The sequence below is a fragment of the Dryobates pubescens genome, chromosome Z (genome assembly GCF_014839835.1).
Source record: "Dryobates pubescens isolate bDryPub1 chromosome Z, bDryPub1.pri, whole genome shotgun sequence".
Lineage (NCBI taxonomy): Eukaryota > Metazoa > Chordata > Aves > Piciformes > Picidae > Dryobates > Dryobates pubescens.
The window spans coordinates 35,165,500-35,188,516 of NC_071657.1; the positions used below are offsets into that span (position 1 = coordinate 35,165,500).

The window sequence follows — 23,017 nt, forward strand, 5'->3', positions numbered from 1 at the left end:
GTTTACTTTTTCATGATACTGTCACAGAGGATAGGTTTTTGAAAGTTCGTTGTTGAGAATCCAGGAAAACCTATTTTGAATCTAATTAGTGCTCAGAATTAAGGCATCGCAAAAATTCCAACATTGTATGGAGACCATAGAATCAGATCAATGTATTTCCTTACTGAAGATTGCTGAAATTAAAAAAAAAAAAAACAACCAAAAAACCCTAGTAAGCTATTTTTAATAATGTGAACTTACATGATATCCTAATGTAATAAATTCATTGTTATACATAGAAGTTAAACCCCTTACCTAATTAGAAAGCTCATGATCTGTCCTTGCATGTATTTATTGATGATTATTTTACAGCATATCTGTTAAAATTATTAATCTGTTGCCTTTTAAGTAGATACTCAGAGTATTTGTGCCCAGCCACAAATGAGATGGCTCTGACTGTATTTTGAGTAGACATACAAGCTTCTGGGCAAGCAGATGTTACATTTAGAACTGCTTCTCCCCAGTGTAATGAAGCCCTGAAACAGCAAAAGACCTCTGCAGCTTACCCCTAAGGGACTACCATGAAGCTGCTGTTTTAAGAATTACCGTGATGTGTAGACCCCGTTTTCCCCTATGCAGAGCTAAGACAGTATTAATTTCTGTGCTAAAATATCTGGGTATATACAACTATGCCTTCTTTCTTAAACATCTCTGTCTTCCAGCATCTCTTTGAACATGGGATTCTTCTGTTCTACAGTAGCATATGATGTGGTGTGAATCTGTGTGAGTTTACTTAGTTTTGTTAGGTGTGACACAAGAACATACATCTCATTAGCTCAGACCCCAGAGCCCAGGATCTATCACTGTGTTTGAAAAAGTCAAGCAGAGATATTGTTACAGAAGACTGTGTACAGGAGACTGAACAACCTCTCTGGACAGTCTGTTCCAGTGTTTTATGACCCTCGCAGTGAAAAAAAGCTTTCCTTATGTTCACATGGAACCTTCTGTTCTCCAGCTTGCACTCATTGCTCCTTGTCCCATCATGGGACCTCACTGAGAAGAGTCCGTCTCTATCCTCCCAACACTCGCCCTTCACATATTTATAAACATTAATGAGGTCACTTCTCAGTCTCCTCCTCTACAAGTTAAAGGGACTCAGCTCCCTCAGCCTTTCTTCATAAGGGAAGTGTTCATAATCATCTTTGCGGCTCTACACTGGACTTTTTCAAGCAGTTCCCTATCTTTATTGAACAGAGTGGCCCAGAAATGGATATAAAATGCAGACTCACGAGGGCAGAATAAAGGGGCAGAACCTCTCTTGACCTACTAACCACACCCTAATACATCCCAGGATACCATTTGCCTTCTTGGCCACTAGGGCACATTGCTGACTCATGGTCAGCACCTTTTCCTTCTATTCCCCTAGGATCCCCTAGGTCTCTTTCACCTACACTGCTCTCTAGCAGGTCAGTCCCCAACCTATACTGGTACCTGGGGTTGTTCTTTCCTAGATTCCCTAATGGCTACACTTGCCCTTGTTGTGTTTCATTAAATTTCTCCCTGCCAAACTCTCCAGCCTAAGTCTTGCTGAATGGCAGCACAGCCTTCAGGTGTGTCAGCCACTCCACCCAGTTTTGTGTCATCAGCAAACTTGCTAACAGTGCACACTGGTCCCTCACCCAGGTAGTTGATGAATATATTGAACAGCACTGGTCCCAGTACCAACACCTGAAGGACCCTACTAGACACAGGCCTCCAACTAGACCCACTGAACACAACTCTCTGACTTCTTTCCCTCAGCCAGTTCACAATCCACCTCACTACCTGACCATCCAGACCACTGAAAGACAACCGTTTTGCTTCCATTCCTTTAAACAGCTTTCGAGGCATATACATTGCTCCTGTGTTCCTATGCAAATGTAGTTTCTTGAATATTCTGTAGTGTGGAACCTTGTCAAAGACTTCTTTGTCCATTAGATCTTATTTGCACAGGAAAAAAGTGAAGATAGGCTGACTCTCTCCTGACAACTCATACTTACCCAGGTGCTCAGGTATTACCCAGGTGCTACAGGCAGGGTTTACACTGCAATCTGCCAGTCATCTGGGAGACTGGCTATTTGAAACAACAGATTATGCACCATCGTAAGCAGTTTTGCAGTATCCCAATTATGTTCTTCCAGAATTCTCATCTGACAGCTACCCTAGGTGCCTGTTAGCATTTAACATTCTCCTATGTTTCCTTCAGCTTGATTCTGTTTCTCTGACATCTCTGCTGTAAGGAACTTAAAAGGTATGAGAATCTCTGCAACACTTCAGTTGGGAAGGCCAACACAATTAACTGAACTTCCTTTTCCTAGCTTTGTTATCCCTGAGCACTTCTTTCACACTTCTGTTATCAGATGCTCCCACTGACTCCTTAGCTGGCTTAGCTTTTGATGCATTTCAAGTGTCTTAATTTTTACTTTGAGCACCTTTTCTACAGAGCTCTTAACATTTTTCTGGGTGCTCTTACTTTTCTGTTTCCAATTGAGCTACTGGGCTTTAGGGTCTCCAGTGGTCTCCTCGTGCAGGCAAGCTTCCAATTGTTGCTATATTTTTTGGAGTAAACAAATGGCTGTTTCTCTGTCACTGAAGGTGGCAATGAAAACTGAATAAAAACACCCCAAACAAACACCTCCAAACAACTTAAAACCTAAACCACATCCTCCAGAACAAAGCAGTAAATTCCACCCAGAAGAAATGACAATGTAATTAAACTTCAGATATTCCTTTCTTTAAGAAAGATATGAGAATTGGTAACTTTTCTAACTTTTGGTTCACTGCTGTAGCTAGCCAGCATGTATTTGGAAAGAAGCTCACTACACAGCAGCCTAGCACAAACCCTGTGCATCACTTAAATCTTCCACAGAAGAGTCTAACTAGGCTTTAATTACTCTAGCCCTTGTGAGCTGGAGGGAATTTCACCTTTATTTGTCATATGAAGTTGACTGGTTTTACACTCATTGGCTGAAATTTTACATGTTCATCAGTGGAAGGAAAGTGTATTAACACAGAGGGATTGCTGCTGAAAAAGACTAAATCCAAAAGGCAAGTAAATTCATATGGGAATGAATGTCTGTGAGTGCAGAAGGCTACTTGTGATGGTTTTAGGCTATGCCTGTAAAATTTAGCTGCAGGTTTTGAGCAGAAAAATAGAAAAATATAAACAAATCACTATTGGGTGTAAAAAAGAAAACAAGATTTTTCTAAACAAATTCATTAGGTAAATGTCTGGGATAAGAGGAGCTGTACCATAACAATGCTTCATATTCCCATTCCCTTTTTACTTGTCTTCTGATCGCAGCTGTTTTGCTTTGCTCGGGAGAGAGATAACATGCCTCTGGCTGGCCTTGGATAAGTCTTACCCACTGCTTTCTCTCTCAACTCCTCTCTCTCTCTCTGGGACAGGGGAATTTGGTAGGGGCAGTGGAATGGCTTCCCTGGTCTTTTTGACCAGGGGGGGTTTCATGTTTGCTAATTGTAAATACCTGTAAAATATTGTAAATATTGTGTATGTTGTACATACTAATTGCATTCCATTGTAGAGTGTAGTTTTTGCTACACTTCTGTGTACATTTTGCTACACAGCTTCATTTGCTTCTGAGTTGGTCTAGCAAAAAGTTAATGCTGGGCAGGGAGCTTCAACCCACCACACTACTGCTTCCCTGGCTGGAAAAGGCTGTCTGCTGTCACCCAGAGCTCTGCAGGGCAGGCAGAGACACACATATCCATACAAGTGTACTGGGACATGGGCAACAGACTGGGCACATTCTCAAAATATTTTTAGCATTTTCTGACAGAAGAGGTATTTTGGTCTGTGCTGCTTCTCTGGAAGACGGTAAGGGAGTATCAAGGCAGTAAAATTAACTTGCTGTCAAATTCATGCAAAGAAGGAAGAGGCACTTTTGCATTGTAGACACAAAATTAATTATATTTAATTAATAGCTTTGTACTACAAGATGATGAAGGAATCAGAGCCAGAGCTCTCACCATTATAACACCCCAGTTTCACTCATTCTGTTTAAAAAGAGCATGATTTTACTGTACATCTTTCCTTGGTTCCCACACAAAAGTCTTAATTTTTTGAAGTTGTATAATGATGGTGGGAGGATGATTTCAGCACAAGTCTCTCACCCATTTTTAGGAGATATAGGCAGAGTTAAAATGTTCTTTCTGTTGTGAGAGAAAGCTTGCATTCTTTCTAGTGGAATATTCAGAAACAGCAGAGCATAAACATTCATAATTGTGTGGATGACATCACTGTATGATAAAACTGTCTTCTGGCCTTTAGTCTGGAGACATCTTTCCTTTTGCTTGATGTTTAGTTTTTGTGACTCAAGCAAATGCAGAAGTATTCACAGGACTGGGTACTAAGTAAATGTGAAGAAAATTTAAAAGAATGTTTTGCTCTTTTTGCCTGCCAACAAATGTATGTCTGTAACATTGAAGCTATGCCCAAGAGCAACTGAATTTTATTTGTCTTGAAACCTTTTAATTATAGAAAGTATCTCATTCCATGCTGTCAGTTATCTTTTACTTTCTTTTCTTTCTCTTTCTCTTTTTCCTTTTCTTTTTCTTTTTTTCTCTTTCTTTCATTTCTGTCTTTCCTTCTTAAAAACCAGAAGATGCTTTATTTAAAAGCATACATCAGCACATCATTAGAGTGTCCAGATTTGAACACATAGCAGTAACATGCCAAACCAAAGACTTTGACAGTGTAGCTATTTGTGAGAATGTGAATTCAATGGGAGTCGAGACTGAGGCTAAGTATTCTTCCTGGAGAGAATTAGAGTCCTGATTGAGGGCCTCAGCATATTACATTTTGTGGACACCTACACCACATCCATACAGTAGACTCTTCACAGAGACTTAAAAGGAACAAATCACTCAAGTAAAGATGCATTACTTTTTTGCTTTCAGTAGAAAATATGAAGCCTTTCAGATTAATTTATCTGCCCATCTTGCCTTCACGGTTTATTCTCCTATACATTTGCAAAGCATGCCTAAATGCATCACAAAATGGAGGTAGAGGATGTGTCCCTCTCCACATGCTAGATTCAGCAGTTATAGAACTCACCAGATATAAGTAGCTTCTCCTGCACTGAATATTACTTGGTTATACCCAACTTGCCATATATTAAGGCCCATAGAGTGCCATGTCTGCCTGCACCTGCAGAAAGGTGCCTAAGACAACAGGCAGGAGGCATTTGTTGTAAGGATGACTGTAGCTGTACCTGCTGTGATGCAGGTCTCGATGGATTTGGCTACCACACAGGGATGCCCAAAAGAGAGAAAATGCAAATAACAAAAGAAGCTTCACTTTATTGAAAATGTAAAAATCATGTGAATCATGTACAATATTTTCTCATAAGGAAAATTTTAGCTGTTCATAATGTTTCACAACAATGTAAAACATTTCATTCTTATAAAGACTTTTTCATACAACAAAGATAAAACTAAAGTAGTATTACAATGCTATTTTCTAAGTCATCAAGAGGGAACTGAAAATGTTTAACAGATTTATTTATAGAAGTGGCAGAAGGAAGGAGTCTGCCATTCATAAATCTGCAGGACACACAAAGGTATAGAGGGGCACGAGTCTTTTGTTTCAAAACATGTAAAATCAAGTGACATGTTAAAACAGTACAGAGGTGGACTCAGGATGGTACAAGTTCTACAACTGCATTTCTCTACACTACCTCAAACAGTGCAACAGTGATTCAGTGTAAATCTCTACAGTGTTTCATTGATTTAATATTTGCGTTCAAGTATGTGTCCATGAGAATGATTAAAATCCCTACTTAGCTATCTTAATTTTCTTGCTTATAAGTTACAGTAGATTATCCCCTTCAGTTTGTTCCTAAATCAAATTAACTGATTTCAAATACATTCTGTAATAACCTGTTCAATAATGTTAGCTTACTCACTTCAACATCTGTTGCAAAATACACAAGGTCATCCTGACTCTGAATGCCAAAAATATAATAACATTAAAAAGAGCTTTATTTCCATATACAACAAAACTATTCAGCTAAATTAAAATAAATTCAAGATATCATGACTTTTTTTTTTTTCCCCTTGGCAACAGAGAGACGACCCTAGTGAAAATAAACATTTAAAATACTAGTTACTATTTTATAAACATTCTGATAAATGTATCCGAAAGTGTTCATATAAAAATTAATTATGCAAATTTCAGAAGATAAAACAAGTTGTCTGACTAACCAAAACTATTAAGGATGTCTGGCAGGCAAAAATAAATTAATTTTATTAAATTATATGTAATCTGATAATATTTGGCCTGAAGAAGAGTGTGTATTTGTGTGTGTGTGTGTGTGTGTGAAAATGTGTGTTTATAAATAATAAGATTGCAAAGAGCTAAGAGCCAGCCTGTCTGATAGAGGTCAACTTTTCTGTTGCATTTTTTGCGCATAAAAGTCCCTGCAAGTCTCACAGCACCGCTGGTACCACCTCATGTCTTGACAGAGGTTCTTCTCTCTTATCACCCTGCAGTACACAGGCCACTGGTCTCCCAGGCACTTGAATGTTAAAGCAGCTGTAAAACAACAACAATAAAATCAAATATGCATTACTGTTACATTTATTAGCAAAGAATTAGGTAGTGAAGGGAAAAAGGACACTAGAAGCATACCTGTGGAAGGAAAAGGAGAAGAGATGTAGGTATTTAATAAAAGACCAAAAAAAACCCATCTTGCTGTCAATATTTTCAACATTAGAATTTTTTAAGGCTAGCTTAATTTATAAACTGGAGTAACTTGCATTGAAACTAATTGGTTTAATGCCATGCAGCTGTATCCTCATGAGAGCTTGAAGCCCATCATTTGCATGAATACACAGGTGGGCTGGAGCCAGAGCCACAGCTACATGGGGGCTGCAGAGCAAGCTCCAGCAAAGCCTCCCAAAGCAGCAGCTCCAGCTGAAACTGCCCTCACTCTGAGACAGAATTTGCCATTTGGAAAACAGGAAGCCTCAGCTTGAACAATACAAGAACAGAGTTCACAGTGACACCTAAAAGGGGATTTTTTGAAAATCGGGGGCAGGTAGGGAAATGTAGGAATTAAAGTACAGAGACTGCTGCTGCTGCTGCTCTTCTGATCAGCTCTTGCTGAAGAAATCAAGACATTTTCCATGTTGTTGAGGAATGAAAGCTGAACAAAACTATGTTATGTCTACCACCATCTTTTATCACTAGTGAAATTACCTACTAAACGTCTAGTTTTGTCCTGCTTCTTTGTCAAAGGAACAGAAATATATTCTCTTGCTAGCCTGAACACTACAGAGACCACAGTAAGAGGCACTCATAAGGTTTGAAGACAGTTAGCAAGTGCCATGGTATGTTTCATAATGCAAATCAATTTTTATCTAGAAAAATTAAACTTACAGCACGGAGTCAATGACAGTTGCTATGTTGGCAAATATACCTGTCCAGGCCTAATTATCACATTTTAAGTATTCAGATGCAGAAGACCTGACATACAAAACAGGCATATTTTCATGTGTGCTGTGGAGCCACATGTTAATGCATGTTTTGCTTACAAAAGACTCTTTCAGCACTTACTAAAGAAGGACTCCGGTACCAAATTTGGGTTTTTATACATTCAGTTATTCAAGTTGTAGTGCATGCAGGGAATTAATAGGGAAAAACAGTGAAAACCAGGGCACAAGAAACAGAAATCATACAAAAGTTGTCATAAACACTGACCTGGAGGAAAAAAAAAAAAGTCAATCTCACAGAAGATAAGAGTTTTCTTTTTTTAAGAGAAGGGTAAGAGAAACAGAGCATATTTTTGAAAGAGTAGAGATTATGGAATCCACATCAGTTTCCACTAGCCCTGCTCCCAAATCCAGAGGATATATATCGCATAACAGGAGTGAAATTGGAGGCCAAAATGGTCAATATATTGAAATACTGTGATTCACTTTACTCTGTGATACCGAGGTACTTGTACCTCACCAGAAGGAAAGTGGCCTCTTGCTTTTGACAGATCAGTTCAACAAAGGAAGACAACCTTTTAATAGTGACATTTGTGACCATAAGCAACAGCTGCCATCTCATCCATCAAACTGAAATAGTGACTACTACATGGAAATGTTTAAGGGTTAAAAACTTCAAAGACATGTCCTTCACTAACTTACAGGAAGGATTACATACAGCCTGCAATGTTAAACTTGCTTTTCATGTAAATAATCTAGAAAGGGTATGCTGTATTACAGCAAGCCTTTGAATACCCTCTAGTCATTCTCAAGAAACAGATGAATGATTTGGGGACTTACTGATAAGAGCATCATCAAACAATCCATGAGGAAATAACAATTAACAGAACTAACAGTTCGGTAGTTGCCCAGTAACAAGATTTCTTTAAGGCATTGGCCAGGAATAGCAAATTTCATAGAATCATAGAATTGTTAGGGTTGGAAGGGCCCTCAAGGATCATCTAGTTCCAACCTCACTGCCATGGGCAGGGATGCCTCACACTTGAACAAGTTGCCCAGAGCCACATCCAGCCTGGCCTTAAAAAGCTCCAGGGATGAGGTATCTACCACCTCCCTGGGCAACCGGTTCCAGCATCTCACCACCCCCATGGTGAAGAACTTCTTCCTAATATCCAACCTGAATCTACCCATTTCTATATTTTTTTCCATCCCCCCTAGTCCTATCACTACCTGACACCCCAAAAAGTCCCTCAGGCATAGATTGCAAGCATTTAAACCAAATACAGGTGAAAAGAGCTGCTTGCATCCTAGGAATGAATAAGGACCTCCTTGAATTTACATGTATCACAATAACATAGTTTGTAGATCTTTAAAACAGAAAACAAAGTCTTTTCTTACTTTAGAAAATTTTGATAAAATTGAGTGGACAAAGACATATTGTACATCTCTAATATAAATGTGTTTTCATCTAGGATGATTTTGGTCTATAATATCACACAGTCCTATAATATGGTCCTTCCTTGGACAACCAAACCCTTCACCCTTCTGAGGTAGTCTCTGTGATGTACACATTGGGAAACTGAGGTAGAGACATGAGTACCTGCATAGAATTTACATCTCCTGAGTGCTAGCCCTCTGGTTTTAAAATGGGAGGGAAAGAAGATTTCCAGCAGAAACATGTCACTTTGACTGCTTACCTAACCTAGGTGATGTTATTGTATTAACATTAATTTTCTCATTGCATGGATGGAGATGACAAGGTCTGTATGCTGCAGGCTTTTCTGAGGAAAAGCATTCATTTCCATGCCTTCCCGTGATCTTGTGCATGCACTGGATGACCCGGGACTGCATCCCTTTGCCACAGGTGACGGAGCACTGGAACACACAGAAGACACACATTCACTGGAAAGCTATTTTTGTCTGTAAACATGAAGATCAAATCCTAGTCCAGGTGAAGTCAGTGGCTGCTCCTTCAGTTGTCTGCATTCCAAGATGTCTGCTTTTCATTCTGTTAGCTAAATGAAAATAAATTTTAAAAAGCACAAATACACTGGCAATATTTCTTGAAGGACTGCTTCCAGCGTCTTGTTGCTGGCAGGGTCAATTTTGTTGATCCTGGGATAGAACTAAAATACATCAATGGTCCTGAAGGGAGCAGGGGCTGTTCTCCTGCATCTGTGTCACATTTTACTCTTATTAGAGGTGAAAGTAATGTAAAAAAGAGAAAATGCTCACAAACACTGACAGAGAGAAGTCATTTTTAATTAAGCCAATGTGCACAAAAGTGCAAAAGTGCTCTTCCTACTGAGCAGAGTGTATGCCTCCTGTCTGTGCAAGTTTACATGTGTGTCCCACAAATGAAACACAAGACCAGACAACCTGCCCCTGGTCTTTAATCAGACTTTAATCAGCTTGTTGCCACAAAGAATGAGATGACAAAATAAAAGAGCCAGGCACGGCAATGACTAACGTTCTACTTCTATCACTGAAATACACTGGAATGAAAACTTAGGTAATGCTGGATGAATGCATACAAAACCTATACCAAATCAACAAAATACACACCTTCCCATTTACTGTCTTTTTGTAAACAAAGTCTCATAGGGCTTGAATTACTTTTGTGTACATTGACATATGTTCTATAGCGTTAGCTATAATTAAGAAAGAAATTGTGATTTGCTCCTACCTGCTAATGACTTTCACTCAAGTTCCCACAGATTTAATTAAGTTTAGAGCAATTTTCTACAAAGGACATTTACAAATATTAGTAAGTTTCTTGCAATGAATGATAAGAGCACGGGTAAGGTTGAAAATTGCCCCTACAATCCACATAATCCTGAAAATATTTTTATTCTACAAAATTTAAATTACATAAATATTCAGTATACTTTTCTTCAAGAGGCTTCAAGCAGCAGAAAAAATATTGACATGAGTAAGCCAAGCAGAGGGTGCTATAACAAAAAAGGTTTCCCAAACACCCTCCCTCAAGATGGAGCTGGAGAAGTACACTTTTTTGCAAAGAAAGAAAAAAAAAATTAGTGTGGGAAACACTATAGGATTTCTATCCTTCAGTCTTGTTTTCTGTATGCTTTTGAGTGACATTTTTAACACTGCTACTTGCAGGAAAGATTTACACATGTCATGTAGAAAATAGAGGGCTTACACATGAGGAGAAGTGAGACTCATGTCTTTTGGCCTCAAGAAACATCAAGAAAAGGTGTTTTCACAAGAGACTGAACAAGGGCCAAAGCACACTTCAGCATGTAATGACATGGAATCAAACACTGGCATTCTGTAACAGCAGCAAGTGGACTTTGATTTTGTTCATAGCAATGTGTATCAGGAATAACTACATGAAATCAATAAAGAACTATAATTTATTGCACGGTTAATCAGATATGCTTTCTTGCAAAGATATTGGAGTATGAATACGTAATTTTCTATTCGGATAACAACCACAACTTCATATGTGATCAAATGTTTCTTACAGAATGGAATGTAGCTAGTATTGAAGTCTTTTTAAGGTAGCAGTCTGCCACCACATACTGCTTTTAAACTGCATAAGTAATATCCTGTGATCCTGTGAATTCTCTGCTTTTTCCCTGTGCTGCTGACTTCCTGTAAGGGCCAACATCATGTACATGGTAAACATGTATAATCACATATTCCAATTTAATTACCACTAAGTAGCCAGATCATTGATTTTACTCTTGCCAAAATTCCAAGCTACTTCTTGGATTTGTCTCTCCGTAAGTTTAGAGATGTCTTTCACTGGCATATTTTAATGGAACAGCAAGTGAGAGAATGGAATAGGAAAATTATAAAAACAAATAAAACAACAAAGCCAACAACACAAAAAACTCCAAATACCATGAATGAAGGAAAGATGGAGGTAATATAATACGATAAAAGTAATGAGATAAGGTAATCATTAAAGATTAACAATGATCTTAAGGTAGAGTTATTTTGTATGGAGTATTGTATTTTCTTCTTTTCAGTAAAACACTTGAACTTATTAATCAAAGTTAGAGTATGTGCAAGCGTGTAGTATGCATGTATCTTCTTCTATCAGCTACAGAGGAGGAGAACAGGACAGATAGGTGGATTTGGTACATAAAATGCCCTAAAACTAATGCATCTGCCCTTAATCATTGGCTATCCTAAAATGAGTACAAGCTACCTAGCCATCTGAAGTACTAGAGGAGAATGGGATTTGAAAACACTAGACTTCTTCTGACACAGTGGGCTCCAGTAGTTTATCTGCTAATTGATAATGTGTAACAATTCATGTATGCAGGTGCTGTTTTGGGGAGCATTCTGTCAGCGATCACATCTTCTCTACATCAAATGAGCTCTGACTGAAAGCTTCTCATGACTGCAACTGAGACAATATACAACAAGCAGAACTCAAGTGTTTAGGCCCTGAATTTCTATGAAGAATTTGGCAAGATTTTGTCATTACAGTCTTAATTGGTGAATTAACATCCCTTTAATGACGTGAGCTACTACTGGCCTTTGTGAGATATTTCAGAGAGCATTATGGAGTATAACAATATAATTTTCTATCCGAAGATGTATACATCTTGCAAACAATTGATCTTAGTCTTGCATGACCTACTTGTTGACACTCAAACTTTAGAGGAAGAAACCATCCCTAAAGGACAGGAAAATAAAAATGTTTCATGTCACATAGGAAATAAATGGCAAAGACAGAAATAAAGAAGTTTGCCTTCTGTTTTTATTTCTTTTCAGAGAAATGTACTGATTTGTAACCTTCTATTTATTCTTGTTTTACAAAACTGAGAACTTTTATTAAGTCCTGTAAGATGCTCAGGAAAAAAATGTGAAGAGGCAGGGCTACCACACTGATTTGTAATCCAAAATTTTAAAACCCTGTGTTGATTAGATTGCAAGCACAGAGGCTTCTCCAAACCAGTATAGATAGTCCAGTTGTGCTCTTCCCTGTACAGACATCATCAGTGGTATCTGATTTCTACTAACTGGAAGCCAGAAAAAAATTATCTCTTACCATATCTGTATTATCTCATATCCAAATAGTATGAAATCTGGAAATCACATTTCAGGTATGGCATTTAGCAGAGCATTTGCTGGCAACACAGATCATAGAATCATCAATTTGTTTTGGTTGCAAAAAGACCTCTAAGATTGTCAAATCCAATCGCTGACTTAACATCACCATGGACATTAAACCATGTCCCAAAGTGCCATGTCTACATGTTTTTTGAACACCTTCAGGGATGGTGACTCCACCTCCTCCCTAGGCAACCTATTCCGATGCCTGACTACTCTTTACAGTAAAGAAATTTTTCCTAATATCCAATCTAAACCTCCCCTAGCACAATCTGAGGCCATTTCCTATCATCACTTGATACTATGGAGAACAGACCAACACCCACCTTGCTATAAACTCATTTTAGATAGAGAGCAATGAGGTATCCCTTCAGCCTTCTCTTCTCCAGACTAAACATTCCCAGTTCCCTCAGCCACTCCTCAGAAAACTTGTACTCTAGACCTTTCACCATTTTTGTTACCCTTGTCTGGACACACTCCAGCAATCCAATGTCCTTCTTGTAGTGAGGGGCCCAAAAAAAAAGGGTATTTGAGAGGTGGCCTTACCAGTGCTGAGTACAGGGGCATGATTATTTCCCTACTGCTGCTGGCCACGCTATTTCTGATACAGGCCAGATGTTGTTGAAATGATGAACGGATTTCTGTTTGTCTCCATGAAGTGGTCTGAAATTTGAATTTGTGCTGCATACACATCATTCAACTGCTGGTTTGAGTGAGAGCAGTCACTGAATATCGGAGGACACAAAGCATTCATAATATTTTTCTTCTCCATTCTGCAAAGGTATGGACTTCCTCCAATTTCAATAGACTTCAACTTCTTCAGACCAGCTAGAGGCAACTCAAAGGAACAGCTCTGACCCTCATTCTACTACATATACATGTGCAGATACTAGCCAAAGCAATATATCTGTCAAAATGTCTGGTTTTCCATTTTATATGTAAATATATTAATATAAACTTAAATATATAAAATCTACAGAAAGTGTTCATTCCAAACCAATCTATAGTGACTGTAACAATTCAGCATATTTCAGATTAATTTCAACCCACAGCTTTTATTACTACTGAATGAAGAACTACATTTCTTATTCCCAACTCCTTCACCTCTCAAATGTCACTCTTCCACATAATTACTTTAGTGGTGGTTAATTACATTTTACTTCTGATTATTCAGATGACCTATGCTTTAAGGGCATGTAGCTGAATAGCAATAAATTCTCATAGGACAACTGTGTTTGTAGGTTTAGACTAAGTGTTCTATTATGCAGCCAGAGATTTTTTTTTTATGTGGCTGTTAATCTGTACATTTTGGACACCGTCCTAAAGGTACTGTAAAATTGTTCATGCAGCAAGACATGTAAAACATTCCTGTTAAAGATTACCAAAAAATCTCCTGGATAAATATAGGTAACAGCTATTTAAAAAAAAGAAAAAGTTTTTCTTGTATTCAAATAAAATCTACCCTGTTTGAATTTTGTCCTACTTTTGAACTTCTTTTAGACATAATTTTAAGAACAGAAACCTAGGCGTTAAATATAACAATCCTTTCACTTGGCGTGAACAGTCTTTACCCAAAGTTCCTTCTTTCTGTTCCCTGCCAAAGATATACATTCTGGAGAGAATACATATTCCCATGGCCAACAACTGAGAAAGGTGCTGTAATAGGTTAGCTGCTTCCAGCTGGCCTTCATAAGAAGTAGGAATTCCTAAATTAAGGGAAAAATTGTCACTGGCAGACAGTAATAGTCAAAGTGCATCTTTCTGCCAAGACAACAGTCAGTCACTGCAGAGGCTGACAGAATCCACAATGAAAAACCAATCTGTGACAATATTAGCAGCACCAACTTGGACAATTTATTTTCATGAATAAAGGGATTGTTCAGTAAAAATGTTCTTACAAGTCTAAGCAGCATTCAAAGCAGAGAGCAGTGTGCTCATAAGGAAACTCAGTGATGAGTTCCACTGGAAATTATTAGTAGAGCATTCCTAATCATTTATGTATAGGTTCCTCAGTTCCAGCAGTTAAGCGGTTTCAACATTTTCATAAGGTGGGCGTGAAACAAGGACAGCAAATACTCAGATTCAGCAACATCAAATTCACATTTGCTGACATGCTTGCAATCTTTCCACGTATCTTGTATTTTTATGAAGTTTGGTTTTGAAGGCAAGTAGTAGGTAAAGTGGTGTGTTTGTTTTCAACAAAGACTTTATACTGAGTTCAGTAATATTCTGAAAGGTTACCCAAATAAAGGAAATAATCTGCAGTTTATATAAGCACTTAAAAAAATATTATAGGAGTTTGTGAATATTGTAACGAATACAAAAAGGAGGAACTAATGGATCAAAACTTAAGATGGAGTCTGAGTTCTCCCCTGCATAATTTCTGGGAAGATTTTTCTGCTTCTCTCATTTCTGACACACCCAACACCTCAGTATGTGAATGCCAAATTTAAAATTCAGCACTTGTGCTAAATTTAGCTGAAAATAATCTGGTGTTGGTCTCTCCTAAGTTTAGCAATTTTGAGTTGTCCTTATTTATTTTATTTTTCTATTCATTTTCCCTCTCTGGTTTTTCTTTATGAGACCTGTTTCTTGAGTAAGAGTTAGCACTGTGTAACTGTTGCAAAGAGGGAAGATTTTTAAAGATGAGCTTTAGCACACCTTTGATAAGTTAGGCTAAGGATGGTGTTCCAATGGAGGAAATCCGCCTCGCCTCATCTCAAGAAGATGGACCTTTCCTTTAGCTTTCATTTTATTAAAAAAAAAAAAACCCAACCCAAAACAAAACAAAAAACACCAAAAAGCAACAAACAAACAAAACCAAAACCAAACTTGTTAGCTTTCCATGCAGAACAATTCAGTTCTTTCGTAGACAATGCAAAACTACCTTTGGTAACCAGACAAGAAGCAACTGAAGTCTACAAGCAAAATTGGTGGAGAGAAATTGCATAGAATTTTGTCTAATATGATTAATAGTGAAACAACAAACCCCATTTTTTTCCTAGGACAGCATATAAAACTCTGTTACTTAGGATATCATTACCCATTTATTATGAATCAATAATGGTGTTTGATAGGCAGGTTCCGTTCCCCAGTGTCATTCTTGGGAAAACTAATGAAACAGTCACACACTTCTTGTTTTAAAAACCTTGACAATCCCAACAAAACCAGCTTGTTTTGTTAAGATAGTTACAACAATTAGTTCATTTAGGAAGCTTGCTTGAAGAATGTCTGGTGGAACAAGAATCTGATGTAAGGCTGATGCTGAAATATACTTCCTACCAGACTGTGCAAGGAACAGGTAGAAGACCCTTGAACTGAATTTCTTGCAGGACTAAAGAGTTTTCTAGTGTGGAATACACTACAGATTTGGTTCCTCCTGGACCCAGAAAAAGCGAAGAAGGGAAGGGAATTTTTTTTTTTCTGCTGTCTTCTCCCACCAGCTTTATACTGACTTAGAAGTGTTTGTCGTGGAGATTTTTCTTTCCTCCACAAACAGAAATGTTATTATGATTGTATTATTTTCCAAATAATACTAGGACTAAGGTTCCCAAAAACTTTTAAGTGAAGACTAAACTTCAGCATTAAGCTGAAAAAACTTCCTGGAGTCTTGATCCATAAGCCCATGACTGTGTTACAGCCTCTAATTCCCCGCCTTCCTCCCTTCTCTCCCCCCTCCCCCCAAATCAAGGAAGATATGAGCACTTTTTCTCTCATGGACAAAAACTGCAACACCACAGTAGGTACAGAGATATATCTCTTTTTCTTAGGTCCCCAATAAAATGTGTATCTCTGCTTAAGCTTAAATGTGATATGCTCTTTAAATTGACCAAAGACTGTTACAATTTGTAGATATATAGGACAATCATAAAATTATTTCCAGCTCTGTAAACTGTATTTCTCCTTCAAATTTTCTAAAAGTAATACCAATAAAAAGCTGAAACTAAATATTCAGCTTAGTTTTCTTGCTAAAATAGATGTGTGGTAGTTCTGATATTCTGAGTTGAAGGTGCCAGGCACACGAGCAGCTCCAGTCAGCAGCATTTTCAAAGAACTATGGCTTGTTTTCAGTGTCCTTATTGACATTTTATTAATTTTAAAGATCCTAAACATTTGCCTAAGGCTGTATGTCAGAAAACAAACAAACAAAAAAAACAACCAACAAACAACAACCCAAAGGACACAATTATTTTTAGACCTGTGTGATAAAACTGGTTGTACAGATGCAACTTATAACTCTCTGATAGGATTCACATGTAGAGGATTAGACTCACTGTTATACTGTCAACACTTTGTAAAATGACCTTTATATAGCATCCTGTATATATTATTGTCATTAGTGCTAACTGATCAATAAGACATTACTATATGTCACACTTTCATATCTGAGATATACCTGCATAGTGTTTTGGCAGAAGATGACTTACCATTGATTTCAACTACCAAGCACAGATGACCTCATAATCACCTTTAATCTTTCCAATGAAATGAATCAGGAGTATATAATTTTGGGGTGATGAAAATGAATGCTTAAAAAAAATTATTGCCTTTAATTATATAATGTGATGTTAGCATCTGTCCTAATGCTGGCCCTGCTGCTTTGTATTAAACCTTTCAAGGAAATGCACAGCTCATCAGCACAAAAATGTAATTAAAGGATTACAGCATTTCTAATGAAAATTCCATTTAGGACATAAAGAAAATGTCATAGAAGGGAGGAAAAAACCCAACCTCCAAGAACCACATTTCTCTTATAAATTTCTACTATTTTATCTATTTATTTTTTCTGAAATAAATATATGTCAAAAAGCTAGTTTGTGCCATATAAAATTAATTATCTTTAAATAGCATCATGCTATGTAGCATTCTCGTTTGTCTAGTCTCTAGTCATGTGGTAAATAAGTGAAAGAGCTCATCTCTTATGTCCATTCACTGTATCTACTGAATTTTAGATGATGAAGATCTGAAGTGGTAGTAGGTAATAGCTAAATGAGTATGAAAGATATTAAACAAAAACAATAAAGAAAGAGAGTTTTTAAGGGAAACTGAACCTAAGGAATTTTATTTTTAGCTGAAACAGAATAGAATAGAATAGACCAGGTTGGAAGAGACCTTCAAGATCATCGCATCCAACCTATCATCCAACCCACCTAGTCAACTAAAACATGCAACCAAGCATCCTATCACATCTCCTCCTGAACACCTCCGATGATGGTGACTCCACCACCTCCCTGGGCAGCCCATTCCAATGGGCAATCACTCTCTCTGTGTAGAACTTCTTCCTAACCTCCAGCCTGAACCTCCCCTGGTGCAGCCTGAGACTGTGTCCTCTTGTTCTGGTGCTGGTTGCCTGGGAGAAGAGACCAACCTCCACCTGTCTACAACCTCCCTTCAGGTAGCTGTAGAGAGCAATAAGATCACCCCTGAGTCTCCTCCTCTCCAGGGTAAGCAACCCCAGCTCCCTCAGTCTCTCCTCATAGGGCTTGTGCTGCAAACCCCTCACCAACTTTGTTACCCTTCTCTGGACATGTTCCAGCAACTCAACATCTTTCTTAAACTGAGGGGCCCAGAACTGGACACAGTACTCAAGGTGTGCCCTGACCAGTGCAGTGTACAGAGGCAGAATGCCCTCCCTGCTCCTGCTGGCCATGCTGTTCCTGATGCAGACCAGGATGCCATTGGCCCTCCTGGCCACCTGGGCACACTGCAGGCTCATGTTCAGTGTACCATTGACCAGTACCCCCAAGTCCCTCTCTGCCTGGCCACTCTCCAGCCACTCTGACCCCAGCCTGTAGCACTGCATGGGGTTGTTGTGGCTAATGTGCAGAACCCGGCACTTGGATGTGTTAAATCTCATGCCATTGGATTCTGCCCATTTGCCCAGCCTGTCGAGGTCCCTCTGCAAAGCCCCTCTACTCTCCAACAGATCAACACCTGCCCCCAAATTCTTTATCCTGGAGATAAGCAGACTGTGAGGGGCAAGAGGATGGGGGCTGACTCTTCTCAGTGGTGCCCAGTACCAGGACAAGGGGCAATGGGCACAAACTGGAACCAGGGATGCTGGAGCTGGATGCTGGAGCCCTGGATCAGGCTGCCCATCCAACCATCCATACCATCATCCAACATATGGGTCATTATTTTTGAAATAAAAACCTTGAATGAGAAACAGAAAAAAATTAAGGAGAAAAATAACTTACAACTACCAATAAAACTTTCACCAGTTACTTTTTAAAATGTCTAGATACATTCTTCATTAGAATAAAGTGGACTTCCAGAAAATTACTCTTAAGTGCTTTATTAGTAGGAAACCATACTGAAGTTAAAAAATGTCACTATACATAATGAGGACACTCAAAAGCATGACTCTTCTGAGGGTGCCCAGGAGACAATGCTGACCTGAACTGTTGTGATGCTGTGAGAAAACTTAGCAAGAAACTAACATTACTTTTGGATGAACCCTGTTTTATATCAACAATATTTGGAGTATTTGTGCTGTGACAGGATGAGATAACTATGGATATTGAGCACAAATCTATGAACAGCATCCTGAAACTGCACAGATAAAGTATGCATTTCTTACACTGCTTTTGAGTATGTAATATTGCCTGTAATTCTTTAAAACTGGTACATCAAGAATATTAAGTGGCTATTCTATTTCTGTCTTGCCAGTCAGAAATAACAGACTTTGAATTGAAATACTTATTTAAAATTAAATTTTCAATAATTAGTTATTAATTACATTTTAAAATATTTTCATCTTGTAAGTAGTTACAAGCTAATAGTAAAGAGTGAAAAGTGGGACTTGCACAGATTACAACAAAATAACAGAAAGCACCCAGGCAGCAATAAATACCTTTGTGACAAAATATTATCACAAGAATGAAACAGCATTATCTACATTAACTGCATGAAAGATAGGATAAAAAATTACACGGAATAAAGTTTTCCAACACATCAAAATGAATTAGACCCCACAGAAGCAGAAAGATTACACAAATTCTAACAGGACCCAAATGAACTAGCTAAATGAATTACATGTTGGCAGTTTACACAATCAAAGACACTATGGAAATAATTTTGGGGTTTTAAGAGCTGTGAGAAGCACCAGGCAAAGTAATGCCTACCGGACTGAGTCTCAGCATTGGACTATGAAATTCAATTCTCATGCACACATTGACAACTTTGGAATAACTTGTCAGCTATCAGAGGAAAAAGAATCTAGGCATTATAATGAACAGACCAGTGACATTGTGTCAAATTTGTATCACTATGCAAAAAGCATAGCAAGAACATAAAACAGGAATCACAGAAATGAGTATGCAGCAAAAGCCTACTCTGACAAGACAATAAAGTAGGAAGTTCGAATCTCAAGGAGTTGGTGTTCCCCAGACCGTGGGACCAGCTATGAAAATTCATATGAGTTTTCCAGTTTGTATACTGATACAGTCTTACAATGCAGGCTCAGGTATGTGGTCAGTTATTTTAAGAAGCCTGGAGATCCAGAATGGGCTGTACACGCTCAACATATTCATTGCAGTAAAGTGAAATTTTGAGAACATGAAACAGAAGTTGCTTCTTTGTTTTTTCTTGTCCCCTCCTTTGCTGTCAAATAGAACTTCTAATTCCATTAGTTCCTATTTTACTTACTTATTAATGATATTATGTGATGGTATTTTTTGAATAGAGAATCAGCACAGCTCCTGGGACACTGAAATTCTGACGGCCTGTGTAGTCCCAGTGAAATAGAAGTCTGTATGCAATTTTGTTGCAAATTATCTTTCTAGACTGAGTCTGATTGAACAAGAGTTAGTGTCAGCACAAGGACATTGATGGGATGGTTAATGTTACTTCTCCTGCTTATTCTGAAGGATACTCTGGGATATGGATGCTGCTAATTCAGTTAGAAAGTTGAAAGTGCAATGGTTACATAGCAGAGTGAAGATTTTAATGGTAAAGGGTCATTTACCTACTTGCTGAATTATGCATTAGCCTTCCAGAAGACTCATAGTTCAAAGATCCCAGTTGCCCTCAAGAAACACTGGTAGGCATTTTTGCGAGACACATAGTGAAGCAGTGAATATAGGACATTGCTGCTATTCAGCAATTCCCATGAACTGATGAACTCATGAGTGCTACTTTTTTCTTTCTCAGACAGGCAACAACAACGGCTGTGTAAGTGAATCTCCTTTCCCCATACCATTCTTACATGTGGCACCATTTACAGATAATGCAATTCAAGAGATAACGCAGTATCTACCCTTATTTATTTTTCAATTTCAGTCGGGTATTCCCACAAACTTTTCTTACCCTGACGAGGCTTGTAGCAGAAAACTAGCAAAGACCTAAGTTTGATAGAGATACCAGTATTTCCCATTTATGTGTTATTTTGTGTGCAAAATGGGTTGTATCTATTTCTAGAGTAATTTTCAGTCTTAGTAGCACTTTTGCCTGTTATGAAGGGTGGACTTGTTTTGTTTTTTCTAGAAACTAACACAACATTAGATTTATTCCATGCAAATGGAATCTACATGGATCTATAAAAAACCCTTAATCTGAAAAATTTGATGTTAATATTACAGGATTGATTAGAAATGTACAAAACCCCTCCCCATTCTCATTTCATTATATTGACATTTTCATATGATTTGCTCATACTTCATTTCTGAAACAAAGACATGTCTTGTTTTCTGGAAACTTAATTGTATAATTAAGTCAATATAAAAAGTACTAACATGAGCCCAATATTATTTTGAATTCTGTTATATCACAAAAGTTGCATAATTTCTTTGTCCATATTTTGACACATGGCCAGCACTGTTCCATTCCTGGAATCTAAAAAAAGCTATCAGTTTTTCTTGGGGAAGAATAAAACCAAGGCTAGTTTCATTGTCAGCAAAAATGTAACATTAGCAATTTTCTATGGGTTTTAACTGAAGGAGGCTAAATCAGTCGAATCTACTTGCTATGGAAATGTAAGGGTTGTTTAAATATTTAAGCACACCATTCAAAGGCTGGATCCCATGCTATTGAATAGTTGGGGCAAAAATATTTTCCTCTCTCCATTTCCACATGTTCTTCATGTTCCTTTATTGTGACAGAGGAGAAGCAGTCCTCACTACTGACAGCTGCTTTTTATACCACTCAATACAGGTATCTCTCTGTGACTTGTTGGGTTCACTCTGTCTCCCTTCCCCCTCAATATACACAAACTTTCTAGAGGATACTGCCGGTACTGTCTTAAATAAGTAATTTGGAATAGCCCATGAACTCTGGGACTCATTAGTGTAAAAACCAACTGATTAAGATGTCCTTTCAGACTCACTAAGAAAAAAATAGAAAGAAAAAATAAGCTGTGTTTGTTCCCCATTTTCACTTCTTCAGGCTGTGGACAAAGTGAACTCCATCCCAACTGCTGGGACCATTATTCTAGATGTCATATTTGACTCCTCAGCATTTCTGATCTAACACACAGATACTATTTAAAAATGCCCCTGCTTCTTCTTGCTGCTTCTTTGGTTTCTATAGAATACATCCTCTTTCCAGCTTCCATACTGTGTCTGTTTAGAACTTAAATAGTATTATTTTCTTTGGCATACTTTATATTTCTTCATCTTACAAATAGCTGGTCCTAAGTTCTATTCTCTTGCCCAGTGTTTGATCCTATCATCCTGTGCTGAATGTCTCCAAAATGTCTTCTGGTCTAATATATCGAACTTAAGCTTTTAATTGTAATTTTCATACCCACTCTTTAAATTATTTTCTCTTCCAAAATGCATCCTGCCTCTCATGCTTCATTTATTCTACCACTGTTCTGAAGATTCTGGAAAAATAGAAAAAAAACCAACAAAAATCCCAAGCCCAAACAACTATACACACCCTCCTACATAAAGCACCCTAAACCTGTACTTTGAGCATTCTGTGCTTTTGAAACTCAAGCAGTTTTTGGTGAATGACTCCTACAATGATGTGAAATTCTCTAGTAAACCAGGTATAGCTGCAAACATGCAGTTCATGTGCATTTTATTTTGCCCATCCTCTGCCTACTTGATTATGCTTAGATGATTAGTTCCTCAGAGCCCTTCTGCAGCATTGAAATGGGTGGCAATGGGGAGTTTAGTGAAGGGTGCTGCTGCTAATAAGACTGAACTACACCTCACCCTAGCTTGTGTTTTAGTAGCTGTGAGCTTTTCTCATCTGAAGGTAACTTTTATGTTGTTAATTTCAGTATTTTAAGAACAGCATTCACTGGGAAAAGACAATATAACCAGTAATTCCTAGGTGCCAGAAGCTCCCAAAGGTTTGAGCCTTTATTCCTTACTTTGTCATTGTACTAATTTTCTTCACAAGGGCAGGCAAAGAACCCAGCTGATGCTAAGAACGGCAGTGTTAATGGTACTGCTCCACCTTGTTGACTTGAGACCCTCTATGGTTTAAGCATGCATACAGGCAGGGC

The 23,017-nt window shown here is 38.0% G+C and overlaps 1 protein-coding gene across 1 annotated transcript in view; it reads right to left on the reverse strand.

The window, feature by feature from the left end:
• Positions 1 to 5,344: 5,344 nt before the first annotated feature.
• The window catches only part of ADAMTS19 (ADAM metallopeptidase with thrombospondin type 1 motif 19), a 143,252-nt gene continuing 125,579 nt past the window's right edge, over positions 5,345 to 23,017 (reverse strand). The window contains exons 22-23 of the mRNA XM_054178660.1: positions 9,171 to 9,348; positions 5,345 to 6,574 (exon numbers count right to left, since the gene is read on the reverse strand). Coding sequence (XP_054034635.1) covers positions 6,423 to 6,574; positions 9,171 to 9,348 — 330 coding nt within the window. The 3' untranslated portion in view covers positions 5,345 to 6,422. The remainder of the gene's footprint in view (positions 6,575 to 9,170; positions 9,349 to 23,017) is intronic.